Raw genomic sequence first — 21,464 nt, 5'->3', positions numbered from 1 at the left:
TTCGAATTCAGCACCCCAAAACACATATAGAATAAAATAAATCAGAACTACCCCAAAACTTTCCTACTAAAACTCCAACCATTGAACTGAGAACTATCGGCAACAATGTTAAATTTTAAAACTAAATTTATACCGGGGGCATTTTTATTGGGTATGCCTTGCCAATGTGCATAAGGGAAAAAGGAAGATGATTTCATAAAATTTGCCTCGGTAACAATATACCTCCGGTCTATGGGTCATATTTACGGGCGGCTAAGTTGAACAAATTCCTTGAACACTGTGAATCATTGGTAACCTTATCAATACTTCGCGGGTATATATATTTACGTCCAAGGCAGGGTGAGAATCCAAGAAATATTTTACTCGTCAACAGGTGTCCTTATCTGCATAGATGTAGATGTGGTGTGTTTTTTTCTTGTGACAGGGGATCAAGCCACAATTTAAGTTTTAAATTAAATTTATTTGACGTTTCAATTTCCAACTCGGAAATCATTATCAAAATACAAAACTTTAATAATTTAATCAAATTTTGTTTTTGATGCTTGGTAAACAATTTTTCTCTAATAATTTAATTTTATCTCACTCATTCATATTGACAATTCAGACATAATATATTATATGTACAATTTAAAGTAGATTTATTTATTAAATCTTAATCCTCGATTCATTGTCTTCACTCTTGTTCGTATTCTGGCTGTCTTTCTTTCGTTTACTTGATTAAAAAAAACTCCACCATGTTTTTATTTTTAATAGGCGTGTAAATTGGAAATATTTTCTGATCTTTTTAAAACTTTGGAGCAAAAATTGCAGCGAGTTTGTTCTTAGTTCATTAAAATGAAACCAAACATTGCTTTTTGGTGGTGCCATTTGCCATTATTCTTTCACGTTTTAATATCTGCAAAATAATATTCATGCGGTTCCCAAAGATCTAGGATAGTAAATGAAACTCAATACTTATTATAAACACACATCATAATGACAATTTGAAGTGAAAACTGACCTTGAAATACTGTATAGGTACTCTCTATTTGTGATGACGTAATCGGTGAATTTTTTAAATGAGAATGGGAGTCGTGTACTAGCTCATTTGAAGGGTTATTCAATTATCTATTCAGTAATATAAACATTGATATAATTACTCATACAGTGTGTCTAAGAAAAATTATTTTTAATAAATTAATCGACGCAAAAAGAAGAGTGTGTATAATTTATTTAATTCAAAAAACATTCTAATGCTTTCAGAAAATAGAAAAAATGTTGTTTATTTCACAAATAAACATTGTTTTTCGCTTAAATTAAATAATGTTTAAACTGTCAAGGGGCAGATGGGTGGCAGCTCGAACATTAAAATTAAGCGAAAAGCAATGTTTATTTATCAAAAACCATTTTTTTCTGTCTTCTGACAGCAATAGAATGTATTTTAAATTAAATAAATTTCATGCATTCTTCTTTTTTGAGTCAATTTAATTCAAAATTTTTTTTCTTGAACACCCTGTATAAATAATTATGTTAATGTTTATATTGCTGAATAGAGAATTGAATAACCTTTAAAGTAACTATCACACGACCCCTATTGTCATTTAAAAAAATGATCGATCATGTCATCACGCCCAAATGAATGACGTCACTAGCACGATATATGTCTCAAAAATCATAATTTAAAAGTAAAAATCGACCTGTTTTAGGACTTTTCCTTAAAGTCGGTGGCTTACGAAATAACGAATTTATTCCAAACATGCATCATACTGTACGTAATTGCATAAGATGTCACAAAGAAATAAATTTAGAAGAATATTTACTTTATTTTGTTAGAAAATAGAAAATACCTGTCAAAAGACACATTATGATAATTTAATAATTACATAGATCTTAGATTTAACTTTTACGTAATTACTTACCTGTTTATATAAATAATAAGTAATTAAAATATTATTTTGGTACGCCACTGCAAAGTTGACAAGAGAACTATTGGTGACTCGTTTTAAGTGCGATGTTGCCAATGAAACACCTTCAATTAAAAATAGTTGAACTTTAGGGGGCTCCTAGGGTAAAAATTGACTGAATTATTCACCTTTAAGTTTAGTAAGCGACCATAGAGCTGTGTTCAGTGTGACATTATTTATGCAAACTGACTCAAAAAGTGACAACTCCAACATTATGCAAACTGGCCCAACGCCATCTGACGGACTTTTTTAGCCAAATTTTATGACAGTTTGACAATTATATAATATTGACACATTTTGATATTTCATATAAGTGTGGTATTTAAAATGGATGCCCCATTTTGTAGTCTGGAAAATTCGACCCATAATGAAGTTGCTCCTTCTTTAAAAACTGCTCTCCAGGAGACCTTGGATGAATTTATTTATCACAGAGATGATGGAAAACTTTATGTGCAATACAGTTTCACTAGTGAAGAGGACTTTTTCAATGAAATCGATGTATCAGTACACAATGTAAGCATCTAGATTTTTATTAGCTTTTATAGTATCTGTACAGTAGTACCTTCATCTTTGGAGTTTTCTATTAAATTTAAGTAGTATAGATTTTTATGCATCAGAAATAGTCCTCGGGATTCAATGACATATATATTCTTCTTATTGAATTTTAATTCAGTCACGTTGGATTTCAAATGCCAGACAATTACAATGATGCATTTATTTGTGTTTACTACTGTATATGCTGATGATCTGGTATGAGCAGGAAAAGTTAAAAATAAATTATTGCAAAAATTAAAGCGGCAGAATTAATGTTTTAAATAAATCGTATTAAAGATATTAAGCCAGTGAGAGAAATTTTCTAGAATTTTTATTTAAGATTAAATTGGTATTCTACATTGGTCCCTTGGACATAAGGAATCAATAAGATATGCGACAGAAACCCCCCTAGAAAAATAAATGTCAAGTAAGTAGGCCAGCATAATTTACATTCTCTATAAGTTACATTCTTGGGTCATAGGAATATCAACCCCCTTTATGGACATGTTCTGCCTACGCGTCTTTCCCCAGGTCTTTTTTGGTGCTCTGCTTCTACTTCTTCCTGAAACTAGCAGACCAACAATTCTTCGTGTTGGGTGATTAACTAAGCACGAGGTGATTTGAGTGATCTAACATGCCCAAACGATATTAATCTATACTCTCATTTTGACATCAATTGGGGCTACGCTTAGACTTTCCCTAATACACTTCAAATTGTATTCCTTTTTGTCAATACACTCGTCCATCTAAGCATTCTCATTTCCGCCACATGTATACATTGGTCCTGTTCTTTTAACGATCTGACATTCACTAATGTATAACATAGCTGGTCTTATGTAAAATTTTTCGTTCAATTTCGTTAGAATCTTTCTGTTAGATGAAACCTAAATTCTTTCACCTACACTTTAGACCAATCAGAATAATACTGCTGTCTTGTAGTAATAAAGCCCCTGTTGAATGGCTAAAAAGCATAATTCATGGAATTCAGCCGCAGGGGGTATCTTACCCCTCCGGATGCAGAGCAGAGGAGGACAATTCTCATATCGAAATTATTTTAACTTATCTTCGTGATCTGATAATCTGAACAACCTAACATCCAAGATTATCGTATTCTTAAAAGAATAGAATTATGGCATCGACGCTAAGAATCCCTAATGAAAAAGATCAATAAAACTCGCAAGAAAAAATTGTCCTGTTAGTGGATCCTACATCGACAAAGGCTTTTAGAACTATTGCCATATAGTCAACTATAAATTTGATCAGGTAAGTATGTTATCAATGGGCCGGCGTAGCTTAGGCGGTAGTACGCTTGACTCGCGTGCTGGTAGGCCGGGGTTCAAATCCTAGCGCCGACAAGAACAACTAGACATTTTTAAAATGTCTATAGGTCCCAGGTCGACCCAACCTGAATAAAATGAGTACCTCGGGTAAAAACAGGGGTAATAATAGGCGGTTGAAGCGTAGCACTGGCCCTGTTACCTTCCTTATATACCGTAGGCCCTAGATATAGCAAACTACCCTGATATAATCCCAAAGCCGCATCAGCGGTATAAAAGGGGAGACTATTATTAAGTATGTTATCACAAAAAGGTCAAGCCTATAAGCTTAAGTCAAGTTCTGCATCTTTAAGCAGAGCTAAGATAAAGGCCACCAGCAAAGGAACAAGTAATAAGGAGATCGGTGATAACTTCAAAGGATCAAAGAAAGATCCCAAGAATCCGTAAAAGTGGTTTCCATAAAACCTATTAGGTTTCTGCAACGAAATGCATACTACTCAAAGCTATCTAGTACATTTTAGTAGGAGCTTTAGTAAAAACCATAGTGATCTTTAACTATTTCTAGAGACATTGCCATTAAAACTGCTTTAACCATTTAAAGACTACCAAATAAATATCAGTTGATCTGTTCACAAATATGTGATAGATCAAGAGCATGTTTAATCATTTTAAACTTTTGTTTTAAAGATTGTTTCTAAGGATCTTGAAATAACCAAGGTTCTTGTCGTACTGAACAAGATAAAAGGCATATAATAAAAGCCTCTCCTTACTTTTCCTGTGACAAGGATAGCTCTCCTTCAGAGGAAGTTAAATCTCCATCAGATGGTACAAAAAATAGAAATCTTATTATTGGATATCAATCAAATTCTCACAGTACTTTTAATAAACAGTTTAATAAACAGAACAGTTAATATATTATTTGTCTTACTGTAACATTAACGTTATTAAAGCCCAATTTATCTAACAACGGAATGTGGACGGTGCACGTCCAAACCTCGCACGTCACCGGTGTCACCTCGTTCAGTTGTACGATGAACTAGCCAATGCATTTCATATCAGAATATTCTTCAACGTGTCCATCATAAGGTTAATTGAGCAGATACAACAAACCGACATTTATTACTACAAATAGGAGGGAGGCCCTGGAGAGGCATTCACGCTAAGTAGTTACTTTACTACAAATGTAATTCATAACTTTGATCAGACGTTAATGTTATATCACATAGGTCAAAGTTTTAAGGTTGAGACGCAGTCTCTTCATATACCGAAACACACTCATACAAACATAAATTAAGGTTTGATATTGATGGCGTCGATTATACTATTGAATACTCACAGAAACTCGAAACATCCCCAAATAATTGAATCGTTAGACAATGTTATGATGGAGCTTGTCTCATCAAGAACAATTCCTTCAATAAAGAGAAGAATTACGAAATTTAAAGGCTAGTGCAAGCATAGCCTTGGACGAAGCCAAACGTTCAGGATATTGAAAGAACCAGTGGCGGATCTACGGAGAGGGAAAATGGGAAATTTTCACCCCTAACAAGTTGCAAAATAAAAAAATGTTTTGAAACATACAGATATATTAGCTGACATGAAACTTAAACCACAGACAGACAAATTCAACCCAATAAACTCGCTAGTTAGGAAAATTTTAAAGGAACTTATAGACGAAGCAACGAAGCACTAAAAAGCCCAAAACCTAGGAATTTTTTGCAGTAAGATGAATCGTCATGCAACTTTTTGCATTCAATTCGAGAGAGTGTCAGGCAATTTTGTGAACTAAATTGATCCCCGACAAAAAATTTTGTGCATGAGAAAATGCATTTTCAAAGTGCATGTCGAAGAGATGGAAAATGAAAAATTAGAACTCAGGAAATATTGACGGAAATGAGTTAAATTTTTATATTTGGGGGTTTTGGTGATCAGTGAACGCAAATTTCATGACAGCGATAGTCTCCGAGGTATCTGATGCCCAGGGTGGAGCTCGTCGCCTGGGACGATCGAATAATTCGCGAAATGAAGATTGGATTGAAATACTGAAAAATACGCGTTTAATATTTTACAAAAATCTATCGAATGACACTAAAGACGACCCCCACTCCATCGCCTGGAGGTGCGGTGGGGGTAAATTTAAAATCTTAAACGGAAACTCCCATTTGATATTACAGATTTGGATTGTTTACGTAAAAATAAGCAACTTTTATTCGAGAAATTTTTTCGAATTGTGGATAGATAGCGCTATAATCGAAAAAAAGATTTATCGTGATAACATAGGTATAGGTAAATTATTGAAACGGTCTAATATCTCGAGTAATACACTTCCAAATAAAAGACCAAAAAATACGTATTTAATTTTTTTCAAGAATCTATCGAATAACATCAAACACTACTCTGCACACCACCCCCTGGAGGTGGGGTCGAGGTTAACTTTAAAATCTTAAATGGGAATCCCCATGTTTTATTGCAGATTTGGATTCCTCATGAAAAAATTAGTAATATTTATTCAAAATATTTTTTAGAATTGTTAATAGATGGCGCTAATAAATAGTGTTTTTCCGATTATAGCGCCATCTATCCATAGTTCGAAAAATGTCTCGAATAAAAGTTACTTATTTTTACGTAAGGAATCCAAATCTGCAATAAAAATTGGGGGCTCCTATTTAAGATTTTAAAGGTACTCCCCACCCCACCTCCAGGGGGTGAAGTGGAGGGTCGTGTTTTATGTTATTCGATAGGTTCTTAAAAAATATAAAAGACGTATTTTTTGGTTTTTTATTTGGAAGTGTATTTCTCGAGATATTAGACCGTTTCTATAATTTACCTATGGTATCACGAAGAAATCGTTTTTTCCGATTATAGCGCTATCTATCCACAATTATAAAAAATGTCTCGAATAAGAGTTGCTTACTTTTACGTAAGCAATCCAAATCTGCAATTAACAAATGGGATTTATATTTAAGATTTTAAAGTTACCCCCACCCCACCGCCAGGGGGTGGAGTGGGGTGGTCGTGTTTAGTGTCATTCGATAAATTTTTGAAAAATATTGAACACATATTTTTCAATTTTAAGATCCAATTTTTATTTCGCGAATTATTCATTCGTCCCGCGAATTATTCGGTCGTCCCAGGCGTCGAGTTCCCCTCTGGGCACCAGGTACCTCGGAGACCATCGCCGACATAAAATTCTTGTTCAATGACCTCCAAAATCCCCTAGTATAAAAATTGAACTCATTTTAGGCAATATTTCCCGAATCCTAAATTTTTTATTTTCCATCTCTTCGAGATGCACTTTAAAGATGCTTTTTCTCATGCACAGAAATATTTGCCAGAGATCAATTTAGTTCACAAAATTGCCTGAGACTCTCACGAATCGAATGCAAAAAGTTGCATGATGATTCATCTTACTGCACAAAATTCCTAGGTTTAATGCTTCGTTGCCTCGTCTATTAATACATACATATAAGTTATTATTTATGTCTTTTATGTATTTTGGGTTCATCATTTTTATGTCTTTTGGTTGGTATTTCATTATAAGTTCCCCTAAGGCAAATTTCTCCTCCCACGGCAAATGTCTAGATCCGCCACTGGAAAGAACTACAAAAATGCTCTAGCCAAATATAACACCGCCCGAGTTAAATGATATCATAGGAGCAGTTATGTAAAGAAATTAGCAATCAATCTTCGCGGTTCTGCTTCAAAAAGTTATAGCAAGGGATCACTGGCTTCATACTTTCCTAATGTAACATTAATTAAAGATAAATCAAACAATAAGCTTGATAAATCAATACACAGATCAGACAGAAGATCAAAGATTCTTGCGAAAAAATCTTCTTTGCAAAGAATAAAATTGATTGTACTATTAATTATATTAAGCCCTTTACATATTCTGATGAGGATGGTATTCATTAAGTTTTGCTACAGCAAGTTTGAACATTAAAATAATAATTCTAGTTTTATGGTACCCTTTTGTCGGTCAGATAGCCAAGCTGGCTAGACCGACGAATCGCATTCACTTCACTGTGAATGATCTAGCGGACGGTGGTTCAGGCTCGTGGTCAGAAAATAAGAAAGCTAACTTATTAGTTTAAAATTCCAAATGGATCTGCTACTTAGACTGGAATTCTGGAATATGCTGGTATATCAAATCTACCTACGGATGAGTAGTGCGGCAAGAGATGAGAATTTGCAGCTCGGTGTTTCTATTTTCTATTTTCAAGGAAGACAATAAATAGGACTATGGAGGTGAAGTGGATTAGGGATTTCATGTCGGAGGTAAAGTGGTAGTGTGGGTTCTGTCTAGGTATGATAAGTGGTTGTGTGTGCTTGGCATTTTTAGGTGTCTTTTTTCTATGGGTGTATCTTTTCTATGGAATGCCGGATGGTTACTACTACAGTTAGTGAATTTAGGGACTTTAGGGACATAGGGCATGCATGCGATTTGTGTTGTAGTCCGCAGTAGGGACAGTCCGCTCACATTTTGTAAGCATTCTGTGCTTAGATGTCCACTTTTTCAACATCTTCAACAATATTTAAGATGATTAGGAACGGTATATCTTAGGATCCTGATACCGTTTAGGAGGGCATCTACGAACTTATTTTTAGAGTTTGTAAAATCTTTGACGAAGGTACCCAATATACGCCGACGCCGTTTATACATTATATCCGTGTAAGTTGTATCCATATGGAAAATTTTTTATTAATAATTTTACGAAAAAAAGTTATTCTTCATCAAAAGCTTTGCTTGGTTCAAAACCTACAGTTTAACCATCAAATATCAAATTTTTTGAATATTATACGAGGTATGTCAAAAAGTTTGAATATCACTCAAGAGTAAAGTAGCTTTATGTTTCACAATATTGAAAATTGCTATTATGAAAAGTTGTTTGGAATTAAAAACTATATTCTAGTATGCAATTACATCCTTCTAATTAAAAAAAAAAAATTTGAAAAATTTTGGATAACTAACATTATTTTCAGTTATTTCAATTCAGATAACTATTGTATTATTAATTTTACGAAAAAAGTGATTCTTAATAAAAAGTTCTGCCTGGTCTAAAACCTAAAATACAACCATCTTATGTCAAATTTGATCAATTTTATACGAGGTATGTCAAAAAATATGAATTTCGCTCAAGAGTAAAATATGTTTATTTTTCACAATATCGAAAATTGTTATTATGAAAAGTTATTTAGAATTAAAAATTATGTTACAGTATGTAATTACATCCTTTTAATTGAAATATTCTGAACTATAAAGGTACTTTACTTTTGATCTAAATTTATCTTTTTTGACATACCTCGTATAAAATTGATAAAATTTGATATAAGATAGTTGTATTTTTGGTTTTAGACCATCCAGAACTTTTTATTAAGAATCACTTTTTTTCGTAAAATTAATAATAAAAGAGTTATCAGAATTGAAATAACTGAAAATATTGTTAGAGTTATCTATAATTTTTCAAAAAAAAAAAAATTTCAGTTAGAAGGATGTAATTGCATATTAGAATATAGTTTTTAATTCCAAACAACTTTTCATAATAGCAATTTTCAATATTGTGAAAAATAAAGTTACTTTACTCTTGAGTGAAATTCAAACTTTTTGACATACCTCGTATAATATTCAAAAAATTTATATTTGATGGTTAAATCTTAGGTTTTGGACCATGCGGAGCTTTTTATGAAGCATAACTTTTTTCCGTAAAATTAATAATAAAAAAGTTTTCCATATGGATACAACTTGCAGGGACATACTGTATATCGATTGATTATCTTGGTATTGATATATTCTTTCGATAGTATTGATATCGATTCGAATGGTGTATCGCAAACTAAAATGTAACATTGTAACCTATTGGGTATTGGCTATTGATTCAAAACCCGAGCGCCGGCTTTTGGAATAACCGGTTTTTCTGACCTGTTATAACTGCCAGGTTAAACCGTAAGTAAAAAAACGGTATAACCGAAAAACGGTGTTTTGTCAATAATGGCCATTGCTACTTCATCTTTCTGTTTTTGGCATGCTTACATTCATTACAACTTCCTTACCACAACAATTGAAAATATTTTTAGAATTTAAATATTGGTGTTTAACACTGTTTTTATATGTAGGTAAAGTTTGTTTAGCAGAAAATGGTTGACTTCAATTAGTGCGGTCGTAAATATTATTAAATTTATCGGACTTGGCCCATTGTTAAGACCGGTCCGGAGCGATAAGCGAACGAGGTAGACAGAGTTGATCTTTTGACAATTAACACTTACTAGACGGTACTCCTATAATAAAGCAAGGGATCCACAAAATTTCCCCTGAAATATGTAAATGAAACATATTTAAATTTTACCTGGAACCGGGCCTTTTATACTATTATCGGTTAACACAGTATGTTTTAATTGAAGTCAACCATTTGCAGCTAAACAAACTTTATGTACTATTTTTGTAGGTCCTTAATAAAACCAAAGGAGATATGGCTAAAATTGACCTAGCTGCAAAGGATATTCTGATTCAGAAAGATAATTATCTAGTCGAGAAAGAAAAAATTGATAACTGCTGTGAGCTAAGAGAAACAATAAAATTAAAACCTTGTCATCTTTTTAAAACACTGGAAACAGAATTTACTGCAGAATATAATTTGATTCAACCAGAAGATATGCCCACATTATTTCATTCTTATTTAGGTAGGAGACAAGCAACCTTTAATTCGATATCATTAAGTGATAAAATATAGACAAGATAGACATTTTTCCATTGATATTGTCGCCAACCTTCATTGAAGATGGTGTGGCATTGGGCTTCCACCTCTCTATCCCAACTGCGATTCAGATCAATATTTTCTTAAAAAAGACACCCCTACCTATTAGTTATCACTTTAATACAAACTGTTACGTGGTTACAATTGGGTAGGATCATCATCATCATCATCATCATCATCATCCAGCCTTCTGCATCCAAAGTTCAACATAGGCCTCCCCTAATTTCTTCCAGTTTTGTCGATCTTGGGCTTCCTGTAACCGATTCCCAGCAATAATTTTGACGTCGTCTGTCCATCGTGTAGGTGGTCTACCTCTACTTCTTCTGTCTGCACTTGGTCTCCACACTGTAATTTTTTGAGTCCACCTCCCGTCCTTCATTCTGGCTACATGGCCCCTTTCCATTCCACTTTAGCCATGCTATCGCTCTATGACATCTGTGACGCCTGTCCTTTTTCTGATTTCTTCGTTTCTGACCCTGCCTCTGAGAGTCAGTCCAAGTAGTGACCGTTCCATTATTCTTTGGGCCACTCGAAGTTTGATTGCTGTGGCCTGGGTTAATGATAATGCTTAGGCGCCGTAAGTCATGAATGGAGGCACACATTGATCGAAAGTCTTCTTTTTCAAATAATTTGGCAAGTTGGTCTTAAATATGTCTGATAGAGCTCCATATGCGGCCCATGCTAAGGTGATCCTTCTTTGTAATTCGGCAGTTTGATTGTCCCTGCAAATTTGGATTTCATGCCCCAAGTATTTATATTTATGGACCAATGCTATTTCGTTGAAGTCGACTTTTGGATTTTCGCTTGGTAGGTACCAGGTTTGTCATGTATTGTGTCTTTCCAAAATTTATGTTTAAACCAACTTTCTTACAGGCGGCGTCTAACTCAGTAAGCATAGTTCTAATCTCTTCTAAGTTGTCTGTTATAAGAACTATGTCGTCTGCGAATCGTAGGTGGGAGAGCCTTTCGACGTCGACATTTATTCCTTTGGAGTCCCACTCCAAGTGTTTAAAAGCATGTTTAAGTACTGCCGTAAAGAGTTTGGGAGATAACGTGTCTCCCTGTCTAATTCCTCTTTTGATTTTTATAGATTTGGTATCTTTGTGTAATCGGACGGTCATGGTTGCATTATTGTATATGTTCGCTATCAGTTTGGAGTACCGATAATCTACAAGACTTTTCTCCACTCTCATTGTGCTGTTAATTTATATCGTATTAAATGCTTTGCGAAAGTCTACGAAAGCCAGGACCAATGGTTGATTGTATTCGATAGATTTTTCTATAATTCCTTTTATGCAGTGTAGGTGGTCGTTAGTGCCAAAGTTTTTCCTAAAACCTGCCTGTTCTCTAGGTTGGTAAAAATATAATTTTTTTCCAGTCTATTTGTTATTATTCTTGTGAATAACTTGTAGAGGTGGTCTAGTAGGCTAGTATTGGATAGGATATTTTACAGAAAATTGACACAGAAAAAGTGTAAAAGTTATTTTTTATTATACTGTTTAGTTTGAAAACTGTATGTCTTTGCAATATTGTTCTCGAAAAACCAGTTAAGTTGCAATTATTTCAACTCTGAAATGTCTCTGTTTGCTTTATATCTAAAATTTAAATTTAGAAATATTCTTTTAACAAAAGTACCTAGGTACATAAAACGTGTTTCCTTGTACTGCCTGCATGGAATCTAAGTCTAAAATATCGTAACAGTCCTTCCTATCTCTTTTGGCTGCCAAAATATCCTTGCTATTTAGGTTACCTACATAACTTATACCAAATTTCTCAGAGTTTACCGATACGATAGACAGTAGAGACCGCTAATTGCTTATATCTCGTGTGCTTACAATCAGTGTCTTATTTCATTAAATTTGCTGTTCTATTCAAATTCAAATGCATATCTGATCCAAAAAGAGCTTCATTCATTCTTCTTGGTCTGCATCGTAGAGAATTACCATCGTAATTACCAAGGCTAGATTGCCTTGATTATAGCATAAATAAGATATCGTTCACATTTTTATAGAACTATTTAAGTACAGTAGAACGTCGATAATCCGGACGTCAAAAATCCGGACCGTCAATAATCCGGATTTGTATCTAGCAAAAATATCTGACTCTTTTAAAACGAACTAAGAACTTAGCTGCGAAAAAACGAACCTCTACCGCAATTCAAAAACCTTTTTTGCACGATTGATCATTTTTGACTGTTTACCGTGACAGATTTTACGTCAGTAGGTGACATTTACTAGCAACTCGACGGTAAGTAATCCAACTCGACGGTAAGTACTCCAACTCGACGGTAAGTAATTCACTTACCGTCGAGTTAAAAAATCTCTTAATTATAATTTATTTTTTGAAAGAATAAAGAAAACTAACGAGTTATTTATTAATATTGAAACTTATGGTACAATCTGTTAAATTATTTAATGGAATCCCACTTGTTTGGGCTGTGGTTTCACTTCTAACAGAAACTCCTGCAGAATCGCATACATTAGTAGTATCCAACATTTTTTCTCTTCAAATACGCGATCAAAGTTGAAAACTTGGAAATATCAATGCCATCATAAAGAAAAACGGTGGATTTAATCATTGAATATTCTGCCCAGAGGCTTCCAGGAGCTTTCAACTGCATATGTCTTTAAACGAAATATGCCAATAGAGTCTTCTTCGATTCTTAAATTCTTGCCTTCGCACCATTTTTTAAAACTTTGGTAGGTATTTTGATAACGGATTTTTGGATTTTTCGGGAATAATTGCGGAACACCCTTCTTCCCAAGCCCGTTCAATTTCTTCAAATTCACTTTCGCTCATATTTTAATTTATAATAATCAAAATTGTACTTAAAATTATTAACAACTAAATAAAAACTCAATTCTCCATTGTTGTTATGCACCCTAGTTACTACCTAACAACCAAAATATCTATCTTGATCAAATGAATGAAACTAGTCAATATGACGAAAATGTTTAATTGTATAATTTATAATGGTATCAATCGTGCAAAAAACGTTATAAGCATGTCGAACGTTAAGGGTAACCGATCTCAGACAATAATTGGAGTCGTCGCGCCGCTCCTCCTCCAAACAATTGTCTTCAATCGGTATAAAACCCTTACCGTTCTCCATACTTAATATACTATTACACATTTTTTAAAAGATCAAATAGTGTCTAATGTTTATACTGTACTTACACATGTTGCTATACATAAATTACAATAACGTGTTTGAACATAAAAAAATGTTTTGATTAATTTCACCTCTAGACACTTTACTGTATAAGAGAAAATATAAAATTTTATAATGTTCGTTGTATATAAATGTGTATACTGGCATTTTTTAAGGCAGTTTCGATAATCGGGACAATTTGATAATCCGGATGGGGTCCGGTCCCAATTAATCCGGATTTTTGACGTTCTACTGTAACTATATTATATCACGCAAAAAGGTGGATTTAAAATATTGCTTAGAAGCTCTTTTTGAATTTGTGGATTATCTTCATATTGCAATCTTACTACCAGTTCCAAGCGGCCACCATAATTTCCCATGCGTCGTAATATTTGGTTATTATAATAATATATAGTTTTATATTAACAGAAATATGTATCACTGATCGGAATTTGTTACTGTTTTTTTAGATGAAAAAAATAAAGACCATCATATATGTCCAGCTTGTGCTAAACGGGAAACCTCCACGATAGTAAAACGGAAAGAGTAAGATGCTTCTTAACAATAATTGTACAATAATGATAGCCTATTTATCTTTTTGTCCTAGGAAACAGAAACAACGACAGTTTCAAAAATATACTGTAACATTAGTTAAAAGCTATACGGATAGTTACAAAGTTATACCAAACTATGTTGTATTTAATAACTACACAGTAGGAGAAATCTATCAGGTAAATAGTTTAAAATTTAAAAGTTATAAAGTATCGAAGGATTTCTTCTTATGGTGCCGTGCACCTAGTGATGTGAGTCGAGAATATTTCCAAGCGAATATTCGCGAACATTGGAAAGTTTCCGAGAATATTCGCCTATAAAAAATGGAAATATTCTCCTGACCGCGAATATTCCCGGAAACTTTCAATGGAAAATTCTCGAGAATATTTCCGAGAATTTTCAAGAATGTTAACGAGAACTTTCCATAATATTTCCGAGAACTTTTGAGAATATTTCCAAGAGCCTTTTGGACATAAGAGTCAGTGACGTAATTTGAATTTACATGGAAGTAGCGCTATTTAATTCACATGGCCGGCGAACCTATACCACTGCCAAGTGGAACATTGTTTTGATCATTACCTTCATTATTTTTATACTAAAAATGCCTAAACCATACTAAAATCACAATAAAGATGCACTAGAAATAAACAAACTAAGACACGTTGAATGTTAAGAGGAGTACTCCCGAATTATGATTTACAATGTATAAACTTTGCAAATCATGATTTGGGATTTACAATGTACATAAATATTGTAAATCATGATTTACCAAATCATCAATTTCCCAACAATCTTCCAAATGATCAAAGTCCTCCTCGAACATTCAATGTGTCTTTGTTTGTTTATTTCTAGTGAATTTTTATTGTGATTGTAGTAAAGGTATAATGCATGGGAATATTTCAAAAGAAAAATAATAAATAAAAAGAAAAAATTCAAAACTACAATAAACTTAGTTCCTTAAAACTTGTTGTAAAAACTAGATGGGGTTCAATCCTTAATTGTATAAATAACATTATTGCGTCTAAAAGTGCTTTACCGATACTTATGGTCATAGAGGGAGAAAATTTAAAAATTTCAGGGAATTTTAAACAGAACTGTGTGAATGATGAAATATTTTGGATAAAGTTGCAAAAAGTAGCAGTTGTTCTAACACCAATTGTGAAATGGATTAGGTACTTTATTGGAAGGCAATATGTTTACAATATCCCAGGTTGACGAGGTATTTAAGGATACAGACAATATTTTTACCTAGAATATTCCATTACTTCCAATCAGTAAGTCTGAGGAAAAGGAATGCTTATCTAAATTAGAAAAAAAATGGAAGTGAAGCCTGTACACTATGCTGCAAACTTACTTGATTCTTCTTTAACAGGACAACGCATCACTGGTGAAGAGCATATTAGCTATGCAGTGTATAGCTGCATTTTAATATATTTTTTAATAAAATAACTTTTTTATTTTTAAATTATAATGACTAATAACAAATATTCAGAGTATTTTTTAAATTAAGTTAAATAAATTTTTAGTATTTTTGGACATTTAATTTTTAAGAGATTTTTTCTGTAGTAATACCACAACAATAAGTAAAGCTAACTACTGGTTTGTATAATTTATTATAATAATTTTAATAAAAATGCCATATTTCCATAAGTTTCCGAAAATTTCCAATATTCCCGGAAAGTTTCCGGAAACTTTCCGGGGTTTGAATCATGCCGGAAATTTTACATCACTACGTGCACCTATAGTGCCTTGGTGAATTAGACGTCGATCTTTTGCGGCATGCAAAAGCTCGCCAGTGTTATTTATGCCTGTCCAGTTCTTTATATTTAATAGCCACGACATTTGTTTGCGACCTACTCCCCTCAATCTTTACTTGGATGATTAGTTAAAGGATTGCGATTTTTTCCCTCTCAGGATATTGTCGATATATCGAAGGACTAAGACCTAGATATTAACGGCTTTATAAATTTTAAGGTTCCTTTTCGGTGTTGAGACATTAATCCTTTTAAAGTGGAATGCTGAAGATTTGAAGATAACGAAGAGCTGAATAGGTAATATTAAAATTAACACAAAAGACAATGAAAAAATAATCGACAAAAGATCAAAAATGTCTTATTACTGTTAAGAAGACTGGAACAGGATATCAGCGAGACAAAATTTAGCTTTAGGGATGCCCTTAAAACAAGAGAAGATTTATTTTCCATGTGTTAGTCCAAAGGTACATGGATATAGATCAACCATTCTGCTTCAATTTTTTTTGGCTCATAGTCATCAACCCGTACGCGTCCACTGCTGGACATAGGTCTCCCTCAGCTCTTTCCATCTGTCTCTGTTTTGTGCAGCTTGCATCCAATTACCGATAACATGCTTCAGATCATCGGCCCACCTGGTTGGTGGGCGTCCTCTGTTCCGTAGTGCTTCTTCTCGTGGCCTACACTCGGCAATACGTTTTGCCCATCGGTTGTCTGACAATCTGGCGACGTGTGCTGGCCAATTCTACTTTAGCGACGCGATTTTTTCAACAGCGTCTGTTGTATTTATTCTACGGCGTATTTCTTCGTTTGGCATTCGGTCTCTCAGGGAGACACCCAACATCTGGCGCTCCATAGCCCTCTGAGTTACGCGAATCTTGTTCACTACCTTTTTTGTTAGTGTTAATGTTTCGGCTCCATAAGTGAGTACCGGCAACACACACTGGTCAAAGATTTTCCTTATGAGGCATATGGGCAAGTCCGATTTAAATACATAGTTCAGTTTACAAACGCTGCCCAGGCTAATCCTATGCGACGTGGGAGCTCGCCCGTCTGGTTATCTCTTCCCAATCGAATTTCATGTCCCAAGTACTTATATGTAAGATTCAGTGTGCTCAATATCCATTCCATCAACAGCAATATTACGATTTAGCATCAGATTAGTCATTATTTGTTGATTTGTTGATGTCTTTAGTCCGACCTCTAAGGAAGCGTGATATAATTTGTTCAACATTATTATTGCATCATCGGTACCATATGTATAAATATCTTGGAGTAAAGCAAGCGCGGAGAATTGACCATAAACAAATGAAAACAGAGATAACTACTGAGTTTATACGAAGGGTAAAACAGCTGCTTCGCTCACACCTTATTATTTATTATTTATTAAGCTCAACAGGCCGTGAAGGCCTAGGGCTGAAAGATTTAATTTTTCCTTACAATTACTATTACATATTTATATATAATGCTATATCCTATACTACTATAATATATACAATATTACATTTGTTTGTATAAAACACTTAATACTACACTTAACATTATAGTCTTTCCATACATTTCTTCACCACTTCCTTCCATTGTTTCCTGTCCAAAGCTTTTTCTTTCCAGTTTACAATATTACTTTGTTTTAAGTCTTCATATACGCTGTCCTTCCATCTCCTTCTTGGTCTTCCTATTCTTCTTTTTTGTATTGGCTTACGTAATAGAACCATTTTTGGCATTCTCGCCTTTCCCATTCTTTCTATGTGTCCTAAGTATCGGATTCTCTGTGCTTTGATTGCCGTCGTTATTTTTGGTTCATTATATAGTTCTTCAAGTTCCTTATTATTTCTTCTTCTCCATTGACCGTCTATTTTCACGCCTCCATATATTGCTCGTTGTATTTTCCTCTCCCATCTTTCTAAAAGGTCTATTTCTGATTTTTTAAGCACCCATGTTTCACATGCATATGTAGCTGTAGGTCTGATAACTGTTTTGTAGATTCTTATTTTTGTTTTTCTTGACACATCTTTGGATTTCATTAATGGACGCAATGCTCCATACTTTTTGTTTGCTTTTGCTATTCTTGCTTTTATTTCCCCTTCCCCATGTCCCTTTTCATCTACTTTTACACCCAGGTATGTAAATTCTGAAACTCTTTTAAATGCGCATACATTTTCTCCTTCTATCTCCAATGTGAAATTGTCTTCATTTTCTTTATCTGTTTCTCCCATTATCATGTATTTTGTCTTTTCCTTATTTATGAGAAGACCAAAAGGTTTGGCTTGTTTTATTATATTGCTCATTAATTTTGTTAGCTCTTTCTTACTTGTCGATAATAATGTTAGATCATCTGCGAATGCAATACATTGGTGGCCATTTTTAAAAATCGTTTCCTGTGTGCTTATTTTACTTTTCCTGATTATTCCTTCCAGTATTACATTAAAAAGAGTCGTTGATAGTGGGTCTCCTTGTCTTAATCCTTCCTTTGTTTCAAAATTATTTGATTTATGTCCCTTCCATGCTATTTCGTTTGTGGAGTTATCCATAGTCATCTTTACCATCCTGACGATTTTACTTGGTATGCCCATTTCTTTCATTAGTGCGTACATCTGTTGCCGCTTTACCGTATCATAGGCCTGTTTAAAGTCGACGAACAGGACGTATACTGCTATTTTATGTTCGTAGCACGTAGTTTGGATTTCTTTTAACGCAAATATTTGGTCTGTCGTCGACCTATTACTTCTGAATCCTGCCTGATATTCGCCCAATATCTTTTCCGTGTATTGATTCAGCTTTTTCTTAAGATGTTTGTCAATATTTTGTACACGACTTCTAGCAACGCGATACCTCTATAATTTTCACATCTCATTTTATCACCTTTTTTATGTATGGGGCATATCCTTGCCCTGGTCCATTCTCCTGGCATTCTTTCTGTTTCCCATATACTTTTTATCAGGCTATGTATCTCCTTGTGTAGTCTTTTTCCTCCTGCCTTTATCATTTCCGCCGATATTTCCGTTATTCCTGGGCTTTTATTGTTTTTTAGCCCTCTTATTTCATTTTCTATTTCTTCCCTCGTAGGTGTTTCTATTACTATATGGTCATCTTCAATTTCCTGGATTGTTCCCCTTTCTTCTTCGTTTTTGTTTAAAAGTTGTGTAAAATAAGTTTGCCAATTTCTCATTATTTCCCCGGGTTCATTTATTAATATTCCTTCCTCATTTTTCATATATGGGTTATGTTTCTGATATCCCCTTTCCATTTTTCTTGTTTCCTGGTAAAAGGATCTTATTTCCTTTTTTTGGAATTTTTCCTCTATCACTTTGAGTTTTTCTTCGTTGTATTTTCTTTTTTTATTTCTGCATGTTCTCTTCATAATTCTCTTCAATTCTCTATATTCTTGTGTGCTAATGTCACTATTATTTCTTAAGTTTTTTATTCTTATTTTTCTAATTTCTTCTGCTATTTTTTGACATTCCTCATCATACCATTCTTTTGCTTTTTGTTTTCTATTACCTTTAATTAATATTTCTTTACTGGTGTTTAAAACTGCTTCTTTTATGCTTTCCCACTTTTCTTCCGGGTCTAGTGTTTCTGTTTCTTCGTTTAGTCTGCTGGTTATTTGTTGTTCGTACTTCTTCTGTGTCATATTATCTTTTAGTATTGCTGTGTTTATTGTTTTTTGATTTCTTTGTCCCTTTGATTGTCTTTCTTTATATTAGCATTTATTCTATAGGCTGCTCTTACCAAAAAGTGATCTGAGTCACATTCCGCTCCTCTCATACTTTTTATATTTATTATATTATGGGCGTGCTTCTTCTCTATTAATATGTGGTCTATTTGATTTATTGTCCTTTTGTCAGGGGAAATCCACGTTCCTTTATGTATATCTTTTCTGCGTTGGTATGTGCTTTTTATTACCATTTGTCTTTCTGTGGCAAAACCTATAATTCGTTGACCATTATCATTTGATACATCGTGTTAACTGTATTTTCCTGTTATATTTTCATATATATCCTCTTTTCCCACTTTAGCATTGCAGTCTCCCATTACTATTTTGATATCAAATGCTGGTAATCTGTCATATTCTCTCTCTAGTTGCTCATAGTATGCATCTTTGCCTTCTTCGGTGGCGCCTTCTATTGGTGCATGTACATTTATTATGCTTATGTTTCGTTGATTCCCTTTTAACCTGATTGTGCACATTCTATCTGATATCGGCTTGAAATTCATCACTCTGGTTTTCCATCTTTTCTGTATGATAAAGCCTGTTCCTAGCAATCTGTTATTCCCCCCACTTTTAAAAAATACTATATCATCTATTTCTACTATTTCTGTGTCTAATTGTTTTGTTTCTTGTAAAGCTAATATATCTATTTCATATCTTTTTGTTTCTCTAATTAATTCTTTAAGTTTTCCCGTTTCATAAGTGCCTCTTACGTTCCATGTTCCCAAATTAGTTTTCATTTTCTTGTTTTTAATCCCAATCGTCTCCTTGTCCATTGCCGTTGTTGCTACCGTTTCATTTACGTCGTTTAGTTTTTTTGGTTTCTGTTTTGGTTTTCTATTTTTAAGAGTTGTTGCTGATGTTTATTCCATGTCCATACCTCCTCATTTATTTTTATTTTTTGAAATCCTACCTTGACGTTTTTTCCTTCCAATTTAGCCTCTTTTGCCTTCGTTCTGATTTTACCCTGTATCATCCGTTCATTTTTGTCCATGTCGTCATTAATATATATTTCTTTTCCCTTTATGTCTCTCAATTTGCCTTTATTTTTCATAATTTCTTCTTTGTCCGTTGCATTTTCGAGCTCAATCAAGCAGGATTTACTTCCAATTTTTCTTGCGCTTTTTATTTTTGTCTCAACTTTTAGTGCATTGCATAAAAAATCTTGGACGTTATCTTTTGTTATGTTTTGATCGTAGGTATCCATATCTACTCCCTGCAGTATTATATTATTTCGTCTTTTGTCCTTTTCCATTCTGTCTATTTTATTTTCCAATTCATCCACTTTTTGTTGGGTTTCTCTGTTTTCCTGTTTCAGCTTTTCATTTTCTTGTCTGAGTTCCTTCATTTCCGCTCTGTACTCTTTTTGTTCTTCTCTTAGTTCCCTTATTTCCATTGTGATAATATTTAGGCTCTCCAATATTTTTTCTAGTTGCCTATCATTCCCAGGCGACCGATGTACTTTTTTACTTCTGCTATCGTCTGCCTCATCTTCCGATTCATCTCCTCTTTTTCTTGTCTTTTCGTCCACACTATACTCGTTCTCAGCCATTTTGTACGTAGCGTTAACTGGGCACACCCGTTTCAACCACGCGGAGGTATGCCCAATTATCCACGCACCAAAATTGCTTTTGTTTTTCGGCAGGTGTTTCTATTTTTTTTAAATCCGGCAACACCGCTTGAAATTTGACCAGCGTTCGCCAGTGTTTATAAGCTTATCTGTTAGCTGTTAACCTCACTTTTATTTGTCCGTTTAGTATTTTATACTATTTTTTACCGTTTTTACTTATAT

At 33.8% G+C, this 21,464-nt stretch overlaps 1 protein-coding gene across 2 annotated transcripts in view; it reads left to right on the top strand.

Annotated features, from left to right (window-relative positions):
- Positions 1–2,237: 2,237 nt before the first annotated feature.
- Positions 2,238–21,464, top strand: part of LOC114329172 (uncharacterized) — a 245,730-nt gene continuing 226,503 nt past the window's right edge. For both annotated transcript variants that reach the window (XM_050642944.1, XM_050642943.1), the window contains exons 1-4: positions 2,238–2,456; positions 10,198–10,432; positions 14,128–14,203; positions 14,265–14,388. In XM_050642944.1, the coding sequence (XP_050498901.1) occupies positions 2,271–2,456; positions 10,198–10,432; positions 14,128–14,203; positions 14,265–14,388 (621 nt within the window). In that variant the 5' untranslated portion in view covers positions 2,238–2,270. The remainder of the gene's footprint in view (positions 2,457–10,197; positions 10,433–14,127; positions 14,204–14,264; positions 14,389–21,464) is intronic.

The sequence above is a fragment of the Diabrotica virgifera genome, chromosome 2, assembly GCF_917563875.1.
Source record: "Diabrotica virgifera virgifera chromosome 2, PGI_DIABVI_V3a".
NCBI lineage: Eukaryota > Metazoa > Arthropoda > Insecta > Coleoptera > Chrysomelidae > Diabrotica > Diabrotica virgifera.
This window is presented reverse-complemented; position numbering and strand designations above follow the sequence as displayed.